Source organism: Sander lucioperca, chromosome 1 (assembly GCF_008315115.2).
Source record: "Sander lucioperca isolate FBNREF2018 chromosome 1, SLUC_FBN_1.2, whole genome shotgun sequence".
Lineage (NCBI taxonomy): Eukaryota > Metazoa > Chordata > Actinopteri > Perciformes > Percidae > Sander > Sander lucioperca.
The window spans coordinates 17017581-17045224 of NC_050173.1; the positions used below are offsets into that span (position 1 = coordinate 17017581).

General features: G+C 40.5%; 1 protein-coding gene across 2 annotated transcripts in view; it reads right to left on the minus strand.

Moving 5' to 3' along the window:
- LOC116046309 (matrix metalloproteinase-16) overlaps window positions 1-25516 on the minus strand; it is an 89570-nt gene extending 64054 nt beyond the window's left edge. The window contains exons 1-4 of one of the 2 annotated variants that reach the window (XM_031294624.2): window positions 24998-25123; window positions 2517-2665; window positions 1558-1572; window positions 1032-1154 (exon numbers count right to left, since the gene is read on the minus strand). In XM_031294624.2, coding sequence (XP_031150484.1) covers window positions 1032-1154; window positions 1558-1572; window positions 2517-2665; window positions 24998-25123 — 413 coding nt within the window. Of the gene's footprint in view, window positions 1-1031; window positions 1155-1557; window positions 1573-2516; window positions 2666-24997 lie in introns of both variants that reach the window. The other variant, XM_031294625.2, reaches the window with a different exon arrangement.
- Window positions 25517-27644: the final 2128 nt, after the last annotated feature.

The following is a 27644-nucleotide window of genomic DNA, read 5'->3' on the forward strand; positions in this document are numbered from 1 at the left end:
ATGTAATACTGCTTATACATTTATCCTCAGGGCAGAGCAAAAATAAAAAAAAAACAAGCCCACTTCTTAAGGATTATCCCATGAAATATGGAGCTGGGGGCAAGCAACGGTATAGTATGTAGAAATATAACAGAATCTGGGCTACTGACCTCACCAAATCAACAGGGGAATGTTATATAACACGTTGTCCTATACATTATTATTACTCATGTAGCTAAACGCCAGAAAATGTGTTTGTGAATTATGAAATTGGTGATGAGATCTCTGGTGCATGTATGGCTCTTGCATGTACACCCTTTTCCCATTTGCGGTACATGTCCAGAGGATAAACTTGGTTCTTCTACTGTCCGAGCTTTGAAGAACATGGTTTGTGTTGTGCGTGATGGTTGTAGTTTGGCTTAAAGCAATGTTGAACTTTAGTTTAATCTTTGGTTGTGTAGCTTTCTGTCCATGATTTAAGTCCAAATATAGTTTTCAGTAGTTTCCCCTTTGCTCCACGAGAGGGAATGGGGAAATGTTGAAGCACAAAGGCCTACAGATAGGGACCTATACAGTCAAGTTTCTTTAAAGGCAGATGCAGAGGATAAAAACAAGCCAGAACTGCATGAAAACAATGATAGCAGCCAGTTTCTTTTTCTGTCTCTCTCAAATGACTGTGTATCTTAATGAAAAGGTCAATGACACCGGTAAAGTCCTGAAGCCCTGTTTGTGTGCAAATGCCTGTGTTTGTGTGTGTGTGAGACGATGTTAGTTATTTCTTTGGGGCTGTAGGCAAAGACTGGGTTAATCTTGTTGGCCGGATGTATCACAACATGACAAAAGTCCTGTTAATGGGTAGAGTCAGAGTGTGTGTGTGTGTGTGTGTGTGTGTGTGTGTGTGTGTGAGTGGCGCTGGGATTTCTTGTGCATGTCGGGGTGGATTTGGTGATTGGAGGGAAATTGGATTATTATAAAATGCTGTACTGAGACCGCCTCTATATTTAGCTAACAAACTTGATCAGCATAATCTTGATATGTTTAAAACCACCCACCTGTATGTGATATGTTTATGTTGCCACTTCTGTCCTGTAAGGGCGTACCGCCGTTTCCTGACACTGAATCTGGATGCACCTCCTATCTGATCAGGAACGCCACATCTGGGCTTCCTCATCCACCTACAGGAAAAATGAGAGGACACCAATCAACACTGAAGATACATTGATCATTATGCTACGGGTGAATAGTTTTCATAAAGTGATGTACAGTGACGACATGATGACTAGAAACCAATTCTCATCCAACGTAGCTCTTTACATTTATGAACAGAGGCAGACTTTACTGATGAGTGTGCGATGATTCAAATCAAGCCCCCTGTGCATCTGTATGTAGAAGCAATTCTAAAAGGACAAAGTGATGGCAGGCGACGGATGAGATTCATACAAAAACACATATATGATAATGCATGAATGCACTTCATTTGATTCAAAATCTGAACACAGATCACGTGCAATTTCTCGTTATTCCCAAAATGTACAAGAACACATATTCACTCAGGAGTGACACACAGAGACGCCTCACCTTATCGTGTTATCGCTACATCAACAAAGAGAAGCAGAGGAGGAGAGAGAAACACAGTTAGCTTATCACATTTCACTCCGTTTCAGCTCAGTGGTTGAACAGCTGTTAGTCTGCATTCACACCGCTCGCCACCGCTCGCCACCACATTGCCACGTTACAGTTCAGTGGCCAATTTGAGCTCGTTGCTATTGGTAGCACGGCTGGCATTTCAGTGTTGGTGGGGACAAATGTCAGTGAACACTGGTTTTAGTGATCTGCAGGTAAAAGGATGTCTGGTTAAGGCCCCAGGGTTAAAACTACACTCTAAGCTACAGTTGGTTTTAAAACAAACATAACTATCTACATATACTGTATGTTATCTAATGTGTTTTATTTCTAATATCACATTGATTCTTAATGCAATATATATTTTGATAATACATTTTACAGTATGTAAGCCTCAGGAGGGTTTACCCTCCACTACATGCATGTACAACAGGCGACATCAGAAAGACTCTTCTTGTCGTTGTAGTTACAAAAAAGTGAGATCCTTCTCTAAATACTAAACGTTCTCCTTGTCTGCTGCTTGTCTGCGTTCAGGTGTGACGATGATGATGTGATGAGGAGTATTAATACTTTGGCATTTTGCAGCCTTTGATCTGACAACAGAGGGGTACTCTCTGTAAAAGGCCCCTTTGATCAAATGAAAATGCCCCACTTAATCCATATTAAGGTTATTTGGTGTCTGTCAAAACAACTCTGGTTGCCTTCAGAATGCAAAACAGGTGATGAATGAGCCATTACCCCCCCATTTTGAAGACGTCTACACCATTTTGTGAGTCTTAACACTCTTTTACCAGTCCTTGTTAGATTTCTGCATGATTCCTGGCTGTCTTGAAGAAACTCATCCTGAACAAAGCTCAGAACTCAAAAGTCCCATATTGAGGTATCTTTAAAAAGGTATTTAAAGTGTGACTCACCCTATAGTGCTGCTGTCCAGAGACCCTGTGACATTGAGGCCGTAGCGGCGCTGCATGGCAGCGATAGCGGACTGCATGACTCGAGCAGAACGCAGCACCGACATTCTGGGGTCTGCAGGAGGGAGGTAGCCATACCTCTGGAGCCATGCCTGTGGACAAGAGCATGCAGAGAGAGAGAGAGAGGGGGAAGGTGAGACATTATTACTTTACATTAGGGCTGGGCAATGTATCCGTATTATATCCATATTGATATATGAGGCTGGATATCATCTTCAATTTTGGATATCGTAGTATCGTAATATGACAGTGTGTTGTAACAAGTGTCTTTTCCTGGTCTTAATAGACTGGATTACAGTACAGTGATGTCATTTTCTGAAATTACCAGACTGTTCTAGCTGTTCTATTATTTGCCTTTACCCACTTAGTCATTATATCCACATTACTGATGATTCTTTATCAAAAATCTCATTGTGTAAATATTTTGTGAAAGCACCAATAGTCAAACCTACAATATCGCCAAAATATCGGTATTGAGGTATTTGGTCAAACATATTGTGATATTTGATTTTCTCCATATCGTCCAGCTCTACTTTACATACAGTAAAGGGTTTCCAGGTGAGAGGGTAATAGTTAATGAGTTAGTGAGTCAAGTCTATTTAACCATTTAAATGGCCTTTAAAATACCACTTAACATGACAGCTAGAGATACAAAAGTAAGAAAAAGATCAGCAAATAACCGATCTAAAGGCAGGTTTTCCCAAGACGTTTTGGTAGGGGAAAAGGGAATGAGAAGATAGGGTGAAATCTCTATACGAGTATATAGCGCAGAATGTCATCTGTTATCTAATATCTAATAATGTCATTTGACTTGTCAGGAAAAAGGCTTTGGTGTAATAGAGCTTTCAGTGTCGCTATAAAATCCCGCCAGAGGGAATCCCAGCTCAGATCTTTGGACCAGGGAGAAGATGGGGGATTGGCTGGGCTTTCCCACAGAAGAGGCTTTAGGGATTTGGATAGTCTGTATTCTCTCAGTCTTCTTCATAAAAATGGTAAACAGATTTGCCAACTGCTGCATTTAGCAACACAAAGCCAACCAACCAATAAAAAGAAAATACAACCAATAAAAAAATAAATAAAAATGGTATTGTTTGAAGTGTAGAGAAACGACACAAAAAACACTGGCCAATAAATCTCAAAGACGCAATGAACTGTCGGGCTGCGTATTTGCCTCAAAGCTTTTTATCCACTCCGCAACACTGTGCTGTGAAACCTGAGCGCTATTCTCGTACGCGTTGTGGAGCTGCTTCAGTCATCCCGGAGGCCTGCTGCTCAGGATAGCATACACACTGAGAATGAAATTCGCAGGGACAGGGAGGGAAGCGTGGTGTGAGAGCGGGCGAGGAGAATGCAATAAAAGGCAAACCATTATTCAACAATAGAACAAATGTGAGTCTCCAGCTTGTGTTACAGCGAGCGAGCCTCGTCTCAGGCTCCATGCAGCAACAACGAGCCCCTGAGAAACTCATTGGACGGGCTGTTTGTAGATATTCATTCAAGTGCTACAAACTGGGACAAAAAAAAGCCGCCTGTTACAAATGTAAAAGATGGAAATCTGATGATCTGATTTTTAGTTGTGGTTGCCTAAAAGTTCAGTTGAGCTTGGAGACTCAGCTAACATGGGAATGGGGAAGGTTAGTAACATTTAATTTCTCGCAGTGTCTACATATACTAGAAGAATGCCAAGGCACCTGAGCACAGTGTAGATATGTGCAGCGGCAAATAGCTGAATACTGATTGTACAAAGCAGATCCTTGTTGTAAATGTAACTGTGAATTTTGAAAGCTCAGTACTGAGAAAGCGCATATAAATAGAGGTGACTAGTAATTTTACATATCAATATCTCCAATATTGCAGTGTTTAAAACAAATTCCTTAATATCAATATATAAAAAAGGTATAATGTGGGGATTGCTATTGGTAGATGGTAAAGGAATACTTGAAGATTTTGGGAAAAATCACTTTCTTGCCAAGAGTTAGATGGGAAGTTTGACAGCACTCTTATTTCTGTTGACGGTTAGCTTAGCTTAGCATAAAGAAAATGGGGGGAAAAAAACCTGGCTCTGCTCATCAAGATAAAAAATGAAGTGCAACTGTAACCTAGAGTCTTTTAGTGACCTGCACACACAGCCGAACATTTGTAATTTTAGGCAAGCATACAACGCAAAATACAAACCTTTCAAGTGGAAAATAATTATGAATTAACACATTTATTTAATACCAAATGACATTTTTTTTCTCCAAGGAAACTTCTTAAGAACGTATGAGTGAATTATGAACTGATACTGATATCTTGATACTACAAGGTGCACTAATACATAAGTCTGTCATGCTTCCATTAAAAGGGATAAGGAGAGAGGATCCTACAGCGTCTGAGACAGACTTCATCTTTGTAGTTTATCTGTGCTGTGACTGGCACACTGACAAATCCCCGATGCTCTGCCTCCCTAACTCCCGTCCCCCGAGGACTGTAGGAAGGCACTGCAGCAATCACTTATCATGCCCAACTCTTGTCAGTATGGCAGATGTCAAAATGTTATGCTATGGTTCGCATGTCTTTGCATCTTCCTGCACGCCCAGGGTTCCTCCTTATATGTCATTCTTTCTTCTACCTTTTCACTCATTCATTGTCTTTAAGTTTTCCTCTTTCTCTGCTGGGTGCTCTGGTCTATTTCATAGATTTCCCACTGCCTCTCTTTTTCGATCTCATACTCAGTGAGTGGGTAATAACATTTTTGTTTGGCTGCTCAGATACTGAAACTACAGCTCCGTGATCTGAAGCACGCACACACACACACACACACACACACATGCACAAACACATGCGCACGCTTAGACAAAGACAGAGATACACTTGAAACATGAAACACTTGCAAACAAGCTGTACTCTCACACGGACAGTGACACACACACTAAAGCCCGATGACACTGACGGAGAGCTCAGCCATGAAAATAGATTGTTTGGTGAAGAAATCACAAGACCATACCAGAAATCACCAAAACACACTTATATGTTCAGGTTTTTATCCGGCATGGCGCAGTAATCTGGTCAGAGAACAGGGTATGAGGTCAAATTCATATAGAAAGTAAGGCTTAAAAAAGAATAAACTATGATTTAGGTTTAGAAAGCAGAAATGATTGATTGACCCTCTGTTACACCCTGCCAAGTCTGGTTTGTTTTGAGCTGCTTTTCTCCCACAATTTCAGATCTTTCCCCTATTAAAATAGTAGCATAGATCCCAGCATGCAAAGCTGACAGGGCATGTTTTAATCTCTGAAGCAGAGGTGAGTTGGATCTCGGAAAGGCGTGCACACAAAATTAAATTACATCTTTGTAACCCAGCAAACATTACACGTGAAGAGCAGTTAATGCAGACATTCAAATCTTACTTTTAATTCTTCAAATCTTCCAAATCAGAGTTGAAACTTTCAGAACTTATGTTTATGATGATATATTCACACTCAATTACAGGCATGCTTAACAATTATCTGTATAGTATAATTTTTGTATAATTCATTAAAATCCCTTAAAGCAGCGGGTGTCAACACACACTGTAAGATCTTGACTTGTTCTCTCTCGCTCTCTGCAATGCATCTTCTCTCCTCTTATCCCCGTCGTGTCATTCTCTACTGCCGTTCCTTTTTCCTCCTAATGTCTACTTTCCCTTTTCTCGTCCTGTAATCATCCCTGTCCCTCCTTCACATCTCCTCTCTGACATTAGACAGTTTGGCTCTGTCCTGTAACCACGGCCCACTGTAAATTCCCTGCTGGGTTTTGGGTGAAAGAGAAGGGGGAAAAAAAAGATATTGATGAAAAAGTATACAGTTTAGACGTGGCACTCCATGTTTAGCCAAACGAAAAATTCAAATGCTATGCGGTTGTTTTCCCACTGCAGTCTTAAAAAATACTGTACAACTGGTAGATCAGGGCCGGTAGAGAAGCAATGTAATCAACACGAGCTTCAGTACATCAGATGGGTTTGGAAAGCGTTGGGACCACTTTCGCTGTGTGGGCGAAAACATATCAGAATCAGAATCAGAAATGGATTTATTGAAAGGAATATGCCTTGGTTGTTGGTGCATACATAAACATATTAAACTTTAATATGGAATAGACAATCAATTCATGTGGAAACAAGATTGTACAGGTAACTGTTTAACATCAAGAAAGAAATTCAGGATTTTGCAGGATGTTGCAGATGTTTATAGTTAATGTGGCTGATAGGACCTTTTCCAGGACTGTGTGGGTTAGGGGTTAGACTGAGTGATTGACATCTTCGTGAGTCCACGGTTAGTGTTGTTGCACCTGTGAGGGTGGAACAAAAGACACCTTTATCATCTTTATTGGTAGAAAGAATTTGTGACCTAATAAGTTCCCATCAAAGCTCCGGCCCACCTTCAACCTGAACAGAGTCTAGTCAGCCGGAATAACTGAAAACACCTGCGTGGGGGTTCAGAGGCTTTAAGAAACTGTTCATTCTGTTGTCATGGCCGTTCATTTAAATTAAATTTACGACTTTAACACTGCTGTAAAGACACAAATGCAATCTATACAGATACAACTATTTAGATGTTTCTGCTCAGAACATAAGAAAAGTGTTATTATGGAAATGAGAATCTGCAAAGAAAACAAGACGGTGAGTTTGTTTTCAGGAGGTTTTGGCAGTATGTATTAGGTGAGGCGGTGCGATGTGTTTGGGCTTTCAGACAATGCAGCCATTATCAGATACAGAGATGTATTAGAAAAGAGGCGACGGAGAAAGAGAAAGCTAAGGCTGCTGTTAGATATGTCTGTCACTCAGACATTGGCAGGATATTGGATGGTGTGTGTGTGTGTGTGTGTGTGTGTGTGTGTGTGTGTGTGTGTGTGTGTGTGTGTGTGTGTGTGTGTGTGTGTGTGTGTGTGTGTGTGTGTGTGTGTGTGTGTCTGCATGCAGGAGGTGGGGGGGGGGGTTTCAGAGAATAAGGTGGAGACACATAGGCAGGACACGGAGGGTGAAGCTGTCACACTGGTTCTTTTTACAATAGCAAGACAGGGAAACAGCAAGACAGCACAATGTATTAATATAGCAGAAAAGAGCAGAGATGGATACAGAATTATAGATAAATGGCATACTGGGGCTTCTTGATTGTACATGGTTATATGTTTATTCCGACTTTTTAGTTTTGCACTTTTATAAAGTTGGGGACTTGATTTTTTTTACCTGACTTTTAGTTCCTAAAATTGGTCAAGCTTCAAAAACACTGTAGCCTACATTTCCCATATCACAACAAATAGCATATTTTCTGTTATACCTCTCCTACCCGGTGTGCGTTCACATCTTTCAAACTCCACAACTCCAGTTTGCAACGCAGACTTTCTGTTAGAATAGGGTTTCCAGGAGCACTTTGCAATTAAGACAGGTGCCTTAACAACACGCGCCTGCCGCCTTAACTAAGTCGTCAAAAAAATATATATATATATCCGCCGTGTTACTCTGTCCTGTTTGAGTGTCTGTAATGTACAAGTCGCATCAACACAGTCTGTAGGAAACAAGGTAACGACACGTTGTCAAGATACCACCAATCACAACGGAAAGAGCATTTGCTGGCGGTGAGTGTAACTGTCGTTTATTCACATTTAAAGGGATAAATCGCCATTTCACCGTCGTCTGCGTGTCGGAGTTTGTCAACAAATGTGCGGCCAGCTGGGGCATGCCCGGGCAGAGACGGGGTGAGTGGACGTACCGGAGCGCTGGCATATGGCAGGCAGAGAGCATTTATATATGTATCTCTGTCCTGTTCTTCACATCAGTGAGGCTTTCTTCTCTTGTTTCTACGAAGTGAAAACATGATGAAGTGACTGGAACTATCCATCACCTCCCGGACGTGGATTCTCAACGTCCCGGCTGCTGTTGCCCGGTCTTTGAGACACAGCTGCGGTCTGTTTTTTTTTTTTTTAATCACTAGGCCTACACGCGGTTCACAACACACGGTTAGTTAGCGTAGTTAAACACTACACACAGTGAAATTACGTGTCCTGTTTTTATTTCACGCATACTATCTGCTTTGAGTGTGTAATAAGTAGGCTAATTGTTAAATGTAGTACAGAGTCTGTAGTCTATCTATATACCCCCCCCCACACCCCCTCTTCTCAGACGTCCAACTTGTGTTTCTTTAAGTTGTAACTGCAGTTTTAGTTCAGAAAGCTGCTGTATACCTATCCTTGAGCAACCACTCTAGATCAGTCAGATATTCTATATCTCTGCAACACTGCTCTGGTCACTTCGAAGCCCAAAAGCTATAACTTTGATACTATTTGCAAAAGCCGCCACAGTTGCACTTCCAGAATCGAAAATTACACCCTCAAGACTGAAGGAGAAACATAGGCTCAAGGCTCAAATGTATTAATACTGAATACACTTTCAAAGATTGAATCAAATCTTTGATCTTTGATTTCATCATCATCATGCCAAAGTTTATAAATTATGTCTCGACTCGCAAGTTATTAGTATTCCATGACTTCTTTAGGGAAGAGGCAAAAAAATAGAAGGATCTTGAATTATTACATTACGGGTAGAAAATATGGGGGAATAGCTAAAAGAATAAAGCAGCAGATATTTACTACAGCTTACAATACAGCACACAGCTGACTGCCAAGGCGTGTCTCCCAGTATTTCACTACTTCCAGGATAGTGACCCATCTTTTTCTTTTAATCCTAGAGACAGAAGATCCTAAAAATGTGTTTTGCTGAATCACTACCAAGCTCTTTTGTACCATTCACTCTCCTATGTGTGCTTATCTCTGTCGGTTTTCTTTCTGTATCCTCCCTCTCTGCTGCTCTCTTCTCTTTCTCATTGATTCTCTGTTTCTCTTCGTGATCTATGGTTCCCTGTGTTCTGCCAATGTAAGGGTTCCTGAGAGCAGGAGGCTCCAGCTCGACAGCCCTCTTTATTCAATAAGACAGGAATTTCTCCCGGTCCTCTGTCCGCAAATGGATAACGAGGGAGCTTGTAAGCATAGACGGTACTGTTCAATAGAGCTGCAATTTGGACTACTTGTCGTAATAATGGCAGTCCATCTGGTGCTGCCTACAATCTTGCCCATTTAGAGTTGACACATCAAACCAAAAATTGTAAACCATACACATTGGCTGATTGGGAACTCAACTGTCAACCAATAGGATCTTTTTTGCCTCTTAGCTAAGGATGCTGGGCTAAGAAGGACATGATTCCATAGGAGCATTAAAGGAATAGTTCTACATGTTGGGAAATATGTTTATTCACTTTTTTTGCCAAGAGTTAAACGCTGAGAAGATTAATCTGTTAGAGAACAAAAAAAGGCGGATGGAAACAAATGATACAGGTGACATGTTGTATACTGCAATGTGATAGGGGGAAATACATGTAGCTATCTTGACATCACACAAAAATTGTTGAGGTTTAACGAACCAGTAATCATTTTTGGTGTGTTTGTGTGATGCATTCACCCCAACTCATACCCAACATCATGATGCAACTCAACCAAACCAGCCAAGTGTGAACAAAAATAAGTCTCATGTGTAATCTAATAATTATGCGGATAGAAAAATAGAGTCTTCCGGAAAGAGTGGTGTACTATAATGAGGTTAAACCAGAAATCAAGCCACTTTCTCTTGAAGTGGAAAGATAAGGAGTCCACCAGCATACCCTGATTAAGGCTAAAATGTCTGAAATGCATCAGTGCCTATTTTTTGGGTTCTCCACACTTGATTTCACTCGACTTTGAAGTAGACTTCACTCATGCTTCTGATGGGAGAAGAGCCCAGCATCACTTCATGTCTCTGCACACAGTGCAATTAATTTTCACCTTTGTCACACTATGACAACCATACAACCATATCTAAAGAAAATGCAATATGGGGCGCCTGGGTAGCTCACCTGGTAGAGCAGGCGCCCATATATAGAGGTTTACTCCTCGACGCAGCAGCCACAGGTTCGACTTTGCCCAGCGGCCCTTTGCTGCATGTCATTCCCCCCTCTCTCTCCCCTTTCATGTCTTCAGCTGTCCTATATAAATAAAGGCCTAAAATGGCCATGAAATTATCTTTAAAAAAAAGAGGGAAAAAAAGAAAATGCAATATGCTGGTCTCTCTGGTCTTAATCCAGCTACATAAGACCTTTCAGGTACAGAATAGTCTCCAACAGAGAGACTAAAACCACAATCAGACTTAGCAAAGCCATCTCAGGTAAACTCCCTATGCTACCAACCCACAGACACCACACATCAGAAAAGAGTAGTGGAGTGACTCAGAGGGCTTGTCCTCATCCAGATGCCTCACACAAGCACTGAGCTGAGGTGATACTGGAGCCTTCATGTCCCCGCACCGCCTCTCAACCAGCCGGCTTGGCCCGCTACTCCACTAGCAGAAGGCGGGCCAATTAGCCGATGGGTGCCATCAAAAGGCCAACCTGTAAGGCGATGAAATCACTCTATTATGGATGAGACTCAGGAAGCCTGGTCGGCAAGGCAACGTTCTGACGGCGTGTGGTGGCTGCTGATGTTGACGTTTGTTACCGATCGGTTGATAGGAGCTTGGTCCCCTCAGGTTACAGGGACAGCATGCGACTTGTGCCACAGATCACATGTGCATTTATTGTTTATGGTGAATTGTGGAGATGGCAGTTGGCAAATGAGGGTTTTAACACCATTAGTATTAGGGCCACATGTGAAAAATGTATTTCAGTTCTGAGTTTAAAGTCAGAATTCTGTTTTTTTTTGTTTTTTTTAAGTCTAAAAGATTTTTTTTTTTTTTTTTAAAAGACTCAGAATTCTGACTTTAAACTCAGAAGTCAAATACATTTTTCACATGTGGCCCTAATACTCTTCTGTAATTTTTAAAGTCACTGAAAAAGTAACGACAAGGGAGAGATCAGGCTATTAACGTTTAAAAAATGACCACCGCTTTAATATGTTAGTGTCAGGCTTTTCTTTGGTCACCAAAGTCCTTTTTTGGAAAATGCTATCATAAGTTGGGTCTCATAAAAAGCTTGGGAACTGGCACCCCTGCATGTCCTTTAATTTATTGAAATTGAAGTTTAGACATCAATTTCTGTGACAGTAGTGCAAATCACACAATATTTTACAAGTTTTCCCAGAGACCTGTGATACACACTGCAATATTGGAGGTAATTAGGCTGTTCTATAGAATTATGCTTGTAGTCAGAGCAGGTTTTTCACATAACTGCTCAGAGAGTAGAGTGTGTTTACAGACCTGAGCTACTCAGAGAAGGTTTATGGGTAGAATGGGACAGAGGAAATACATTGTACCTCGTATATTTAACAGTATTACTCACCTTGAGTACACAAATGGTGCCTGCATGTTTATAAGAGTTGAAATATATGTACTGTATATGCACATACAGTATGCATCAGCAACATTAGTAACCCTATCACGCATCTGGCTTATAGCTGTTTCAGCCTTTTTTGTCTCTAAATCTGTCAAACACAAAGGACACATACTAGTTATTAGTTTTGTAAATATAGTATAACTATCTTTAAATACCTTATATGGTATAATCAGACAACCAAGTGCAGGCTATTTTGGATTGTGTCTCTGTATAGGGCTACATTCTTTCATAATTTAGAAGATTCACGTCTCAAAACAGAGAATAGTAACTCCAGGATAATGTTTCACATTAATTTAGCAGATATGGCGGTCAAATTATGAGCCATTTGCCACTCGGTGCAATTTCACAAACATCAAGTGACACATGTGGTCTGGCAGGAGAGAAACGCTGTCTTAAAACTGCCTGTAGGCTGCAAAATGTCAATAAGTTACTCTGCTATGGCCGAGTTTCTGTCAGTACTTGCCCCAGAGCCCTCCTGGTTTTCAGCTACACATCTAATCAGTGAATGATTTACACCCAGGGATGCTGAGTGAATACAATTAGCTCCCTGCTAGGAAACTCTGCAGTAAAAAACCTTGCCCCAAGTCTTTTTTCATGCAAAAAAGATCAAGTCTACCAACTATTAAAAAGTTAAGAAAGTTGAAGAAATCACATTTGGGAATCCTTCTAGCTAGGGCTGGGCACTATATCGCTATTATATTGATATTGTGATATGTGACTAGATATGGAAGTGTCCAACGTAAACAAATGTCCCCACTGGCCCCCAGGTCAGTAGATCAGAGTTTTACTGGCCCCTTGTATATTTTTACTGGCCCGGAAAAAAAGAGGGGAAAAAGAACTTTTCCAAATTGTTAATTTATTAATCAAATATACATTGTAATATTTCATTCAAACAACAAACAAAAAAAACTATTCTGCATCTACAAATATGAGTTCAGTCAATTTAGTTGGATTTTCACTAATAATTTATAGTTATTATACAGTAATGCTTGTTTCAATTTACGTTGAAAGGCCAGCTATAGTTTCACTGCTGCCTTCACTAACTCTTTGTAAACTTTCAATGTCGATGAATCAATATTGTGCATTTTGGTTAAATTAAATTGGTTGATTGATAACTTGTGTGATATGGTTTTGGTATATATGTTATTGTTCTTAAATTACGCAACATGGGTAATTTGCCACAATGTTATGTGAGGGTTAATGCCTGACGAGGTGTCCATTGTCAGGTATTAATGGACGACGGCGAGGCGTGAACCGTCCGGTGTGCACCAGACGACTTGCCTCCCTTAGCAACGGGAGATATTTATTGTCCGCTCATCTCGTAGAACCCTTCAGCTCAGCTCCGAGCCAGAAAGCTAACACTATGCTAGCAAGATCCAAAGTCAATAACGTGTACAGTTGGCAATCAGTACAAATAATTTGACAGTATGTTTAACATCAAGACAAGCTAGCTATCCAGCCTTGTCATTGTCCCCAAAAAAATATAACGACTTTTACGAACAATTTTATCTGCGATGTGTAACGTTACTGTCGGCCGCAGCCTGAAGTAGCGACCTGAACAGTGAAGGGGACGTGAGATAACGTTATTCGCTGTGAAACAAAGTCAGTTCAGAGGGGCAGTATAACTTATTTCTTGCAGCTTGTGTGTTAGCGCCATCCTGTGGTGTTAAGAGGACGAGGCACTGAAGCACAACTCAGTGTTGGAAATAACAGATTCACTTGTCCTTTTTGTTTTAATGTAGCGCATTAATTTAAAACGGTAAACTGTCAGTTTCACTGGAACTCCTTTAGTAGGTGTCCTATAACACTTTTTTATGGACACCCTGCAGCCAATCAGAATCGAGTATTCACCCAGACAATGGTATAATACTAGCTAACTCCCAGGGAAGGAGGAGAGCGAACAGCAGCTCCGGTCTGGCTGGGTTTGAGTTGCTGCGGGCACTACTGAAGGTCCAAAGCATGTGTGGACTCTTTGTGGCGGGTGCCGGCGGTCGTTTGTTGACGTTAGTGAACTCCATTTCTAATCAACGTTACATAATGTTGCACCTAACGTTAGCATCAAATTACAAAGAACTGACTCGTGACTTTGATTGGCACAACCACTGGCCAATCAACTTGCCCAAACATACTGTTTTACTGGCCCCGGCCATCGGGCCATTGCTTATGTCGAACTCTGTATCGTCTTAGATTTCGGATTTTGTAATATGATAAGTGTTGTCATTTCCTGGTTATAAAGGCTGCATTACAGTCAAGTGATGTCATTTTCTGAACACACCAGTTCTAGCTGTTCTATTATTTGCCTTTAACTACTCAGTCATTATATCCACATTATAAATGTCGACTATGATTATTTGTCTAAAATCTAAGCACCAACTGTCAACCCTACAATATCGACATTGAGATATTTAGTTAAGAATATTGTGATACCTGATTTTCTCCATATCGCCCAGCCCTACTTCTAGCCCTGATATTTATGGGGATTATTAAGAAGAATTGTAACTTTTTTGTTGATAAAGCAGATCCATTTTCAGGGGATACAGTTGGTAAAAAAAAACAATGAAGATGAATAATGCCACAACTAACACGGGTGTCACAAATGTCACATCTTCAATAGTCTTACTTTACTTTGTCTCAAAATGAAATGTCTCTTGCTATTTCTAAGTATTCAGCAAAGAAGAGATATTATATTACAACATCCAGTGTCATGCAACTCAACATTGATCTCTCCGATTGCATGACAAAATATGTGGGCGATGGTAAAAAGTGGATCTCTCTGTCCAGTAACAGAGCCGGGGGCAGAGCAGCTGGGAGTGACCTGGGCACATGTGACTCGTTGGAACATGATCCCAGCCTCCTGGGAAAGCCTGCCGCCTCTGTCCACCCTGAATTATTCATCGCTTACACACGGAACCACTGGCGAGTGCGCCAGGATCGTCAAGGCAACCACAGCCTCCCTGCCCACACCAGTAACCACAAACCCACACACACATTATTTAACTGCTGTACTTGAAATGATACTGTAAAATTTGCATTTGCAAAACATGACATTTAATGATAGCCCAACTATCATCTGCACCTCATGACCCCAAGGCAGTGTGATTATTGCAGAGGTTGAACAGGGGCATTGCTTCATATTTAGACCTGAGCACTTACACAAATGCACACACTCAGAAAATACATAATGCACAACATGTTCACTATCTCCCTGGCCCCATTAGGACAAAATGTCACAGAAATGTCACCCTAAAATGTCACAGTCTGATCATACATACTGATCAGAACAGTGCCTTTTCTGGTGAATCATTTTGGGTTTTATTTTTCCAAAAGCGTTTTGATGACTTAAGATGTTGGAAAATGACAAAAAGGCATGTCTGGATTATGACATCTGACACCAGCTGATGTCTTATAAACTCACCCAACGGAAAGTTGTCAATCCTAAAAAGACCAAACCTCTATACGGCTGATTGATATTATGTTAATTTTGGGATTAACTGTAATCACATAATTAACTATGCTGTTTAAGATGATATCACTGCACACAGAAACAGATTGCAACAGTTGCCATGAGTCACAAAAGCATGCAGTTTAAATACACACACACACACACACACACACACACACACACTTCCCAGAGCGTTTCTGTCAACAGCTTAATTGACAGCCTTACATGTGATGCCCCATTGGCATCATCTAATGTTGCAGTTGTCAGTCATTACAGATTTAACAGCTCAGTAAGCTGTGACCAAAGATATGTCTCAGAGAGAGACAGACTGTGTAGACAATACAGGGAGAAAGATTGGGAACAACACATACAACAATAACAAGAGGCTGCTGAGGAAAATCAGGCGTGTGTGTCGCCGTCTGTGTGTGTGAGATTATAAATCATTTAGGTCAGTGCAGGTGTTGTGTATTCTCTAGGGTGAACAGACTGACACAGACACCCCAGTGGCATCGAAATCTGCTCTCTTACCAAAGCCAAATGACGTCAAGAATGCTGTGTGTGTGTGTGTGTGTGTGTGTGTGTGTGTGTGTGTGTGTGTGTGTGTGTTGCATACACTCAGACACAGAAGCTAAGCCCATACATACAAAGTGTACTGTATGTAGGAGGAATATATGGCTGCATAGAAACCACAGCAACAATTTAAACATCTATTTTGTAAAACAGATAAGAATGAAAACTTCAGAAAATACAATAACTGAATATATTTCCATGTAAATGAAAGTCTTGAGACTATCAATTGTAAGAGTAGTTTTTACTTTTGCTGCCTTAAATCGAAAGTGATGCTTTTCCTTTTTGAGGCTATTTTGGACAATTGTGTAAAGAAGTCAGAAGTGGTTAATATACTGGTAACCGCCATGGCACAGGAGAGTTAAGGAACATTCAAACTTCATTAAGAGAAATTTTAAGTAAAAACACACCACTGCCAAGTGATTTCTGGGAAATGCAGGGCAAAAACATCATGCCATTGCCAACACTTATCACTAAAAATAGCAAATAAGATTTTTCATATTGTTTTAACACATATTGTTTGAGTTGTATTCAGTTATAGTCAAGCCTACGTTTAGTCCAGCAAAATAAATCTCTCAGTTCTTTTCTTTGGCCTAGGCATCAACATGACTGTGAGGGCAATGTCCCATGTCAATATGGCTAGATAGACACACGGCTACAAATGAACACGTGAATGACAACAAAAATCCATGGGAGAGTGAGAGAAGCCACAACTGTTTATACACACACACACACACACACACACACACACACACACACACACACACACACACACACACACACACATTCACACTCACATTCACATTCACACTCACACTCACACCAGTTGCTTTCCATTATTCAGATGCCACTCAGAGGCTGAGCACGCCGACTGGTAACATTAGCTGTGATGGGAATGAAGCTCTACCATTCCCCACATGTTGACAACAGCACTAAGTCGTTTGCATTGGACTGGACTGTGCTTTGGCATTAGCATAGTGCTGAAAACAGCTACAGTAGTTACAATGTCAATGGTACAGTATGCGACTCAGAATTTTGCAGTAGGGCTGCTGGGCAATATGGCTGAAATCAAATTCATGATATTCATTAGAATAGTTTATTATGTCGATAAACATATTATGATATCGAATGAACATACTGTATAAAATAATTAAATTGATGTTCAACCCAAACATGTATTCCTATTCCTATAGTTAATGTTACATAGATTTTTTTCATCTTTAATTTTTTAGTAACTAATGTTGGATCATGACCAAAATCTAATCTTTTTGTCTTTTTGACACGCTAAGGTCTGTCCACTACATTTCGTGGAAATCTGATCATAGCAGTGTTTCCTCTATGTTGATTTGACCGTGGCGGCCCCCTACAGCAACATTTCTGCCCCCCACGGTTTCAGAAATAGGGCTGCTTTGTTAGAGTGCATGTCGGAGAATTTCGCGGACACGCGCTTCACACCGCGAGCTGGCACGCGCGTCGCATTCGGACCTGCCCCCACTGCTAAAAAAAAATCCTAAAGGAAACACTGCATAGATTTTTGAGATACCTTGCTGACAGACAGACAGACAGACAGACAGACAGACAGACAGACGGAACAGATAAAATCCTTGGTGGAGTTAATGATTAAAACTGACATTCAGCAGAGTCGAGCCGAACTAGCTTTTATTAATTCATTCATCCATCTGAGACAGGATGTGTTAACAGATGGAGTACACCGGAGCAACTTTGCTCTCTCTTTGTTATACAGCAGATTATCTCTGACTAAGCAACATCGCTTTGTCTCTGGTGGGCAGTGGCAAGATTCAAACACTTAATGTGACTCAGAGCGAAACGCTGCACCTGATGCCTCTCATGAGGCTTTGGCACTTCCACGTTGTTGTTGTTGTTGTTGTTGTTGTTGTTGTTGTTGTTGTTGTTGTTGTTGTTGTTGTTGTTGTTGTTCCTAGAGAAAGCTTTTGTGGTAAGAAAAATCATCCATGAGTAGGGTGCTAAAACCACATTTTTTTATCACCGGGTCTCGGTACCCAACCCTATCCATGAGTCAAAATACCACAAATCCCAACAGAATGAAAAGAAGGTAGACTACTGAGCACAGAAATAGCTGCACGTGATATAGATGATGTTATGTAACCAGTAGGGATGCAAGATATATCGACTCAATATCGCTATCGCAATATCACGTTGCGCAATATTATATCTAGGGGTGCAAGATATATCGAAAGTGTTGCAATAAGGAAGCAATATTTTGTTTATTTTGTGGAGCGATGCATCCCGTCTGTTGGTTGTGTGGCTTAGTTGTGTTCGATTTAGAGCCCGCTTGAAACGCTATAATGATCATGTTTCATTGGCCAGTTACCGTGCCACTTGCACGTTAGTGCATGTCAGCGCACGGGTCGCCTACGTGACAAACCCTATGGAGTAGGGCTGAACGATTTTTGAAAATAATCTAATTGCGATTTTTTTCCCAAATATTGCGATTGCGATTCGATATTCGATTATTTTTTTAAGCTCTTTGTCTTCTGTATTATTCAACAAAGAATAATAATATAATAATTTATAGTATGAACACACAATTACACAATAGACAGTTAAATAAGTAAAAATATAGTATATATCCACACACACACACACACACACACACACACACACACACACACACAAAAAAGTGTCATTTTTTACAGTGCACAGAGAGGAGCTGCGTCCAGCCCCTCCCCCTCGTGAAGTTGCGTGCTGCCGTGTGCACTTGCTCAGAGAGGCTATCGTTACGTTAGCTAGTTGCTGGTGTTCTTGCCGTGGGATTAACTGTACTAATAAAACTGTTGAAACACCGCGGCCACGCTGCTGTGAAAGCTCCCCAAACGTCATTTATCAGAGTCTGGTTGTTACCCCTCTCAGTGGCAGCTCCTCCACTCATATCTTTATAATGGAGCTAACCGCTAACCAGAGCTAACCGCTAATCAGAGCTAATCGTTGCCAACAGAGCCTTGAGTTCTGTGTGCCTGTATCCATTAACTGCATGTATAGACTCAAGCCCGAATAAAACCCTTCATTTTATTAAAATGGCTGTAAAAGTTTTAAACTACAACTCAGAGTTGTTTGAATGACAGAAATCAGCTCAAGGTACGGTGTAGCGTTAGCGTGCTAGTTGATGCTTTCTCTGCGGAGTGCAGACTGATTTGCTCTCGCGAGTCATGTGACCAAATCGCAGCCTTTGCGATTAGGAAATCGCGTTTTAACATATCGCGATATTATCGCAAATGCAATTAATCGTTCAGCCCTACTATGGAGCGTACCATGTGTGTGCATATTTCGACAGAGTGACAGTGTAAGTGAAGAAATAGAGACAACAAAACGGAACGAATCAGAGAAGCGAAAGAAAAGTTGTGTCATGTTGTACCAGTCCAATATGACAATCAGTTGAAATAAACCTTGTGTTGTATTTGTTATGAATCTATTTTGATGTGTTTTCCCGTAACTTTTGTAATTTTACATTCATTCATAATCAGTATCGCAATATCACATTTTGTCAATATAGTGCAACCCTAGTAACCAGACAATGTTTTTGACAAAGATGAAAACATTTAAGGTGATCAACATATCGGCCACATGGTGCCTGCATTGAAAGCTTTAGAGTAGCGTCAATCCAATGCAAAAGCAGCACAGTGGTTAAAGTTTCAGCATTGCACTTGGCCTTTAAACCAAGTTGAAGATATTGTCTCTTGAATTGAAAGCACTAGAAAGAGTTCAGAACTACCACTTTAGACAAAATGGGAGGATAGTAGTTCAGGTTTGTGGCACCGAGTGGAGACAACTCTTATGCAATATTAAGTGAAATTTCATCCCAACTGTGAGACAGTGTCAAACACAGACAGGAAAAAGAGATTAAAAATCCATTATCTCTCTTTTAATTACTCTGTGTTATGTAAAAGCTAATGATAAAAAATAACCCCAAATAGATCGCCGCTTGCACAGCCCACCTCCAGTACTGCATGTGGCCTTGCAGAGAAAGCATTTAAAAATGACTTGACTTTCGTCAGCGTTTCAATATGGATTGAAACTGAAAATCAAACTCACAAGGAGATAAATGAAATTAACTCGTGGCTGTGCCATTGTTAATGACATTGTCTAATTTGCAGAGAAAATTACTTCTTGAGGGAAGACAATCGGATAAACAAAAGCTGATGAGCTTTCGGAAATATTTCCGCAGTAAGCACAGACTGGCAGATCTGTAGTGTCAGGCTGAAGTGAAGCGAGGTGTTACAAGTTAGTATTAATAACTGCTTTATCACCCAGTGGCAGGCTGTACTTTCTGTAAAATATAATCCAGAGCAGAGAAAATTGTAGGAAAGGAGAAAATTGACAATACAGTAAACTCAGCCATGAAGTCAAATCCGGGGAGTCGGCACTAAAGCTGCCATCCAAAAAGTTTACTAAAAAACCGCAGTCTCAACAACGTTTACAAGGACGGTTTAGGTGACCTAGCTCCCACCTCCAACCACACCTGTTATTTAGAGGAAATACTCTCTCTTCATTATCACCCTCTATAACCTGTGCTATTAGTAGAGCTGGGCGATATGGAGAAAATCAAATATCACGATAGTTTTTGACCAAATACCTCAATATTGATAGGGGTTGACTTTTGGTGCTTTCACAAAAAATGTACACAATGAGGTTTTAGAAAAATAATCATCAACAATGTGGATATAATGACCAAGTGGGTAAAGGCAAATAACAGAACAGCTAGAACAGAAAATTACTTTACTGTAAGGCAGCCTGTAAAACCATGAAAAGACAACACTTGTGTCATATCACGATATCCAACAATTTAACACTAGAACGGCCATGACGGTCATTTTGACTGCTTTGAAATTTATATGTGTAATAACTTTGCCTGACTTTTCCTAAAAGAGTCTGTATTTTTATTTGTTGTTTTTATATACATTACACAAAAGGCAAAGAAAATACAGTCACTTTTACCTATTTTGGCCATACATGGTCATATTGACCGCTCGGATTTTCGCGGTATTGTTTTTAATTTTTCGCGCGGTTGAAGATGCATCTTGGTTGCTTAGTAACTACCATAGTCTCTGTCAGAGAAACGTAACTAGCGGTCTCAAGTAACAAGTGTGGGCATCACCGATGGGCCGAAGGCAAAGCCAGAGTCTGTAACGTAGGCTACTACGGCGTGGATGGACTCAGTTCTGAATCAGAAGGCAAACACCGGGCGCTCGCTCTGTGAAAGGCGCGGAACACGTAGATGGCCGGTGGCTGTTTACATGTTCATATAACTTTATACATTCTCGAACTGGCTGGAGAGCGGAGTTTATGGAGGAAAAAAGGGCAGCGGCGCATGGTCTGAGCAGCGCTGTGCACCGCAGCAGACGCCAAAACAGAGGCAGTGCCAGGTTAGGTTATAGCTAAATGTTCAAATAACATACTTTTAATTGTTATTTGGCTGTTATGAGTTAAGTTGAATGAATTTCCACACCACATTTTTCAGGATATGAATGTATGAAATAATTACGGTTTACTATGCCATGATATGAATTATTGAAACACGTATTACTACTCAAATGTATAATTAAACTCGTTAAAATGTACATTTCGGTGTTATTATGTTTTTCTAAAGATATCCTAACACAATACATAATACAATATCGCAGTTAGGTATTTATCATGAGAGATTATAGAGTTTGGAATCTGGCGGTCAAAATGACCGCTCACGGCAGTTCTAGTAGTTATGGAATTCCGGCATTTCTAGTGTTAAGACGATATCTAGCGTCATGTATCGACGTCGCTATAATATCAATATATTGCCCAGTCCTAGGTGTAATGACAAAGTCCAGTAAATGGCTCCAGTGAAACCAGTTCAACACTGTCCACAGTCTAAAACAGAAACTGTTTTAAACATCACAGACATAAAGAGGGACATCGGTCAGTCACTCTGCTGCTGGCGGCTGTATAATGCCTTCTAACTGCAGCGTTATACTGCCAGATTGGGCTTCTGAGGCTGGACATGGCACTGTTTACAAAGCTAGTCAATATGCTATAGCTTTGCCTTGCTTTAACTACGTCTTAGGGTCAAATAAAGTTATATTTTTGCATTCTAGTACCCAGTTTATAGCCCACTGTGCACGCATCTTCATCTCCACTGACGTCCTACTGGACATCCACAGTTACACAGACTTATATCTTAAAGCTGCCCAGCACAAATACTTTTGGCAACTTGATGCTATTTTATTTTATTTTTATTTTACCAGGAAATAATCCCATTGAGATTCAGAATCTCTTTTTCAAGGGAGTCCTGGCCAAGACAGCAGTATAATAGTTCCATATTAAAATATACAGTGAAAAACAAACAACAGAAAACAGAAAATGACAGTTGACAATTTAACCAACTGTCCTATGGGCTGATAGATTAGGGAAAAAACAAATGATAATCACTATTATTATGGTCAATATTGAAATCACGATTATATAACAAGATTAGGCTACTCATTGACTTTTGGAAAGATGTTGCATTTATTGAAATTAAAACAAGAGTGAATCAGTTACAGTAAACAAATCAACAGTGAAAACACCTTGAACTGTGAAGTTTCCCTTAATAATTTCCCCATTGATTTCCCTTCAGAACACAAGACAAAATAGGAGTTTACTTGCAAACTGTAATGCGCAAAATAACAGTTTTTCTCGATTACGTTGTTTTTGTGGTTGTTAGGAGCCGAAATCGAAATCGGGATCAAAATTCAATTTATTACACAGCCCTGACTTGATGCTCAAACCTTTAACGTTTGCTCCATGGTATCTTAACAGTGTTTTACAGGGGTAAAATGTTTATGATGTGCCCTCCACCAGGCTTTACAGTTCTCTCACCTCTGGAAGATCCAAGACAATGATGATTGGTGGTTAAATTAGGGGCCATAAATGCCTCACGTTACAGTGAAAAGCCCACTTTATACGAACTCAGATGCTTTGAATTCCTGCAACACATAACTATTATGTCAGGAAGCTGAAAACACAGTGATCACAGTCAGATATGAAACTACTGTTACCACAGTTATTTATTTAATACTGCATTCTCTTGGCAGGACATGCCAGGCATAGCAAGAGGCTGCCATCAACATACATTCAGAACTTATCTTATAATGATATCACTCTTACACAAGCAGAAATGTTTTGACTGTTGACTTAAAAGCGTATTCTTAAACCAAACGTTTTGTGTTTGCTATGTTTTTAAGGGCTAAGCACACATTTAAAAGCCAAAGGACTTGCAGTTTATGTTTTTTGCTTCAGAACAGACTGACATTTCTAAAGTGCAAGTAGCCAATAGAAAATAGAAAAATCTGAGTGCCTTGACTACAGTGCATTCACATGTAAGTATGACAAAGAAAAGCTTGTAGAAGAAAGGGCAAGATGCAAGCGCTGGGGGAGGATAATAAAATGCAAGGACGTGGGAGAAGAGAACGTGAAGCCAAGTCAGGAACTTGAAATAAATTATAAATATGACAATGGTAATAATACGAGCCGTAATCACTAATCGCTCGTTGCTGACGTTCTTTGTTGTTTCTTGCAACAAAGATCTTACTGAAAAGATTGGGTTTTTGACATGTGATGGCCCAAAGTAAAAGGTCATTTTGGTAATTTTAGGGGACAATGGTCATCTAACTCAGCCCAGAATAAGATATATCATCCAAGTACAAAGAACAAACCTTTTTACATCTCTCTAACTTTCTTCCTCTGTCCGTCATGTGAGCTTGGACATTTTAACTGAATAACCTGCAGCATCTGGACTGAATCTATTCCCTGACTCTCCAAAGGGGAACAGTGTGGCATGCCAAGCTCGCAAATCATGTGGATATGTGGATGTAGGACTTGTATGACTGTCAGTTGACTTGCCAGGATGTTCCTGTGTGGTGTGTCTGTGTTTTGTGTGTGCAGCCAAGTGTGAAAGACAGCGAGAGGTTGCGGTGTAACACTTTATGATAGCCGTATGCATTCAACTTTAGCTAAACAGAGGCGATTTGCTCTGGAAATAAAAGAGGATGTAAAATAGACAGATGTGCCCTTGATAAAAAAAAAAAAAAAACTAAATTCTCTCTTTAACCACGGGAGGAAAGATTAGTTCTGCAGAATCTTGAAAGAAAGAAAGAATAAACATTGATTCTTTTTAAAGGCTGATTGAGTGTTAAAGTTTATTGGCATAACACTTGTAGCCTGAAGGCTTTTAACAATCCATTAAGTCAGGATATCAGATCAGAATAAAAGCGCCCTCTGAAAAAATACCTCTTTCTCAGTTAAAATCTCCTCTGGCTGCCCATATTGTTGCCTGTGAACCCATAAGATTTCTTTCTACAGAATAAAGCCTCAGAGCATGTGCTGCTTTTGTTAGACGTGATACTATCTGAATGCTCTAAAGTGGAGGCTCTCATGTCCTGTTGTTAAAAGGTTCAAGTCACAGAACCCTAAAAACACAAAGATCTGTCCATGGAGCCACTCTGAATATTTGCCCCACTCACTCAAGGTTTTTGTAGTTGACTTAGTATTGAATTACATGGGTATGTGGTGTTTATATGGGGCGATACTAAAGATGTACTAAATTTAAACTTGTCTTGTAGCTTATAGGGTCTACTGGGGACATTTTCTATCGGATTATATTACAATGAAATTAAACTACGTCTTATTGTGCTTAGTGACAATACTTCTCAGCTGAAATGTTAGCCCACTTTGAGAGCACAAACAAGCCTACATAGGGAAATAAATAAGGTTATTATGCTGCCTGCATATTCCATCTATAATATCAACAAATGCCTTCAAAGAAAATTCAAAAGTGGAGAAAAGGACGGGATGGAACTACAAGCCAGCTGGGCACCTCACAAAGACCCTGTTGTTACTGAAACATTAACACAGACTAAACATGGGCAACAATGTGCCCTAAATGCATTATTCTCTTGAAATAATACAAAAATAATGCAGCCTAATAGGAGGGAAAGCACATTTGTCGGTCCTTTTTTTTTGTTGTTATGTCAACGTATAACGGTCTCGGTTCTTACCTCTACACTGAACGGCTGCTCCTCTCCGTTCACGGCACATAAAATCCACAGCAACAACTGCAAGCATAGCGTCCCCATACAGCAGCTATTAAGACATCTCCTATTGCGGACCGCCAAATAAACCATAGTGAACCCCGCTGTTGTCGCTTACTGTCTCTGTTCAGTTTTATTTACAGTCGATACAAAGAAACGGACAACGGGGATAAATCCTACACGTTTAGCAGCAACATTGCTGATGTCTTGGTGTCTCTGTTGCGGTGCCGAACACAGAGGAGAGGAGAGGGAAAGGGAAGAAGGAACGGATTCGTCGACCGCTCGAGCCGCTGCTTTCGCCGCTGTTATCCCCGGGGAAAGTCTCGCTGTTAACGCCTGTCAGCAGCCTCCCGGTCCTGCAGTCCCCGGGTCAGTCCTCCGGTACACCGGCCGTTGTTCCAAGCGGACGTGTCCAGCCCGTTTTCTGCACCTCGCGGCATAGCTGCCCGTTTTCAATCGTGTTTCCCACCGAATGCGCATGTGCGTACTGGCACGAGCGCCCCCCATCCCACTTCTCGTCAGCCAAATTCTCCTATAAAAACAGTTAACGGTTTAGTTTGAAATGTTTTTCACAAGCAGAGTATCGCTGTTTATTCTGTCAGTACGTTATAGCTCACTTGTTCATGCAAATACACAGTTAACTTTTTAAATGTGGAGTTCCGAGTTTTTCACTGTATGATTTTAACTTTGTACCCAAAGGGCAGGAGTGTCAGTTTACCTCAATACAAAGACAACTTCATCATTTTCGAAAAAAAAGAAGCACAATGTAGCCTATTTAATAACTCACATTATTTTACTTTTCAAACACATTGGCTACAGGTAAAGGGTTTCAGCAAAGTGCTGAACCTGGTTTACTTTGGGTATATTTATGAATCTAATATTTGGAAAACTGCAGTCAGAAAAGTCAGTCATAGTTTGTATTAATTTCATGGCAATGTTACAACCATGACCTATATCAGGACAAATGTGGTTGAAGCATTGCTTTAATATAGCCTAAATTACTTTTCCCTGACATAAATGTTTCAGTGAGATACAGTTAGGCTATATGAGAATAGAGTCCCCAAAGAAAAAGATTGTTTTATGTTTACATTGTTTCTTTATAGCCTATTTTTTTGCCTTCTCATTAAATGATGTAGATATTAGCCTGTTGTTTTTTTTTAATACTTTCAATCAACCAATACGTAACTGCACGTTGTATCATATTTCTGTGTGTGTGTGTGTGTGTGTGTGTGTGTGTGTGTGTGTGTGTGGGGGGGGTTGTTATTTACTGTATTTTTTTCATAAATCCTTCAAGGCCACTAGAGGGCGATGAAAGGCTCAGTGCTGCTTATTTCAAATAACAACAACGCAGTGTAAGAGTGAGTCTTCCATGGTCCCAGAAGTCTCCTCTGTGTCTCAGCATTGTTTCCAGTAGGTGATGATGATGCCATCGTCTATCATTGCAGTTACTGTAGAGTAGGTAATGTAATCAAGGTATCATGGTCCTGCTTTTACGGGCAGACCTTTCATCAAGGTCTAATCATCTTTAAATGTATAAAGCATACTGTCATGATTTTATATCTCATATTTTGATAGTAAAATGATGTTATGTAAGTGCTGTTGCCTGGCAAAAGAGATATTCACTGACTTTGTGGCTTTCCCGTAATACACAAACAAACCTGGATCTAATGAAAAAGCCTTTCTCTAATCTCCTCGGATAATAGAGAAGGGTCAGATGTAATGAGCCAGATCAATGATTTTCTACTTAGACTAACACCAGGGGATGAGGAACAAGTCAGTGTATCAGCGTGTGAATGTGCCACAGAAAAGTTAGGTGAGCCACACCATTAGCCCATTGATGAGGTTTCAATTTGCGCATGCACGCGCACGCACGCACACACACACACACACACACACACACACACACACACACAGACAGACAGAGAGACACACACACACACAGACTAAGACAGACACACACACACACGCACGCACGCACGCACGCACACACACACACACACACACACACACACACACACACAGAGACACACACACACACAGACAGAGACAGACACACACACACGTACACAGAGACAGAGACAGAGAGACACACACAGAGACTCACACACAGAGACATACAGACAGAGACACACACAGACAGAGACAGACACACACACACACACACACACACACACACGCACGCATGCACGCACGCTGCCGCTGCCCTCCTCCTCTGAGGAGTTCTCACCAATCACGTTAAATGGAAAACTCAATTTAAATTTTGGAAAAACATCAGCAACATTACAGTCAGGAATAGAACTGTTTATCACAACGATCTGTTTGACCCATGAGTCTTGAGTTTCTATGGGTCACACTGTCACAAAACAAACATTATCATGCTCAACAAGTCATAACGAGACTAGTAATAACACAGTTTACACATGTGAAGGAAATGTACATCTAGATACAGTAAGTGAGAAACCCTGTCTGATACTCCGGGGTTGACATGTGACAATTCATTAGGGGTTGGATAAAGGATGTGTAGTGCTGTGAGGTCTGCTGACTCACACAACAATTAGTTCACATTGTGTGTAACAACACAGATTGCAGACTCATGCATTGTTAATTTACCTTT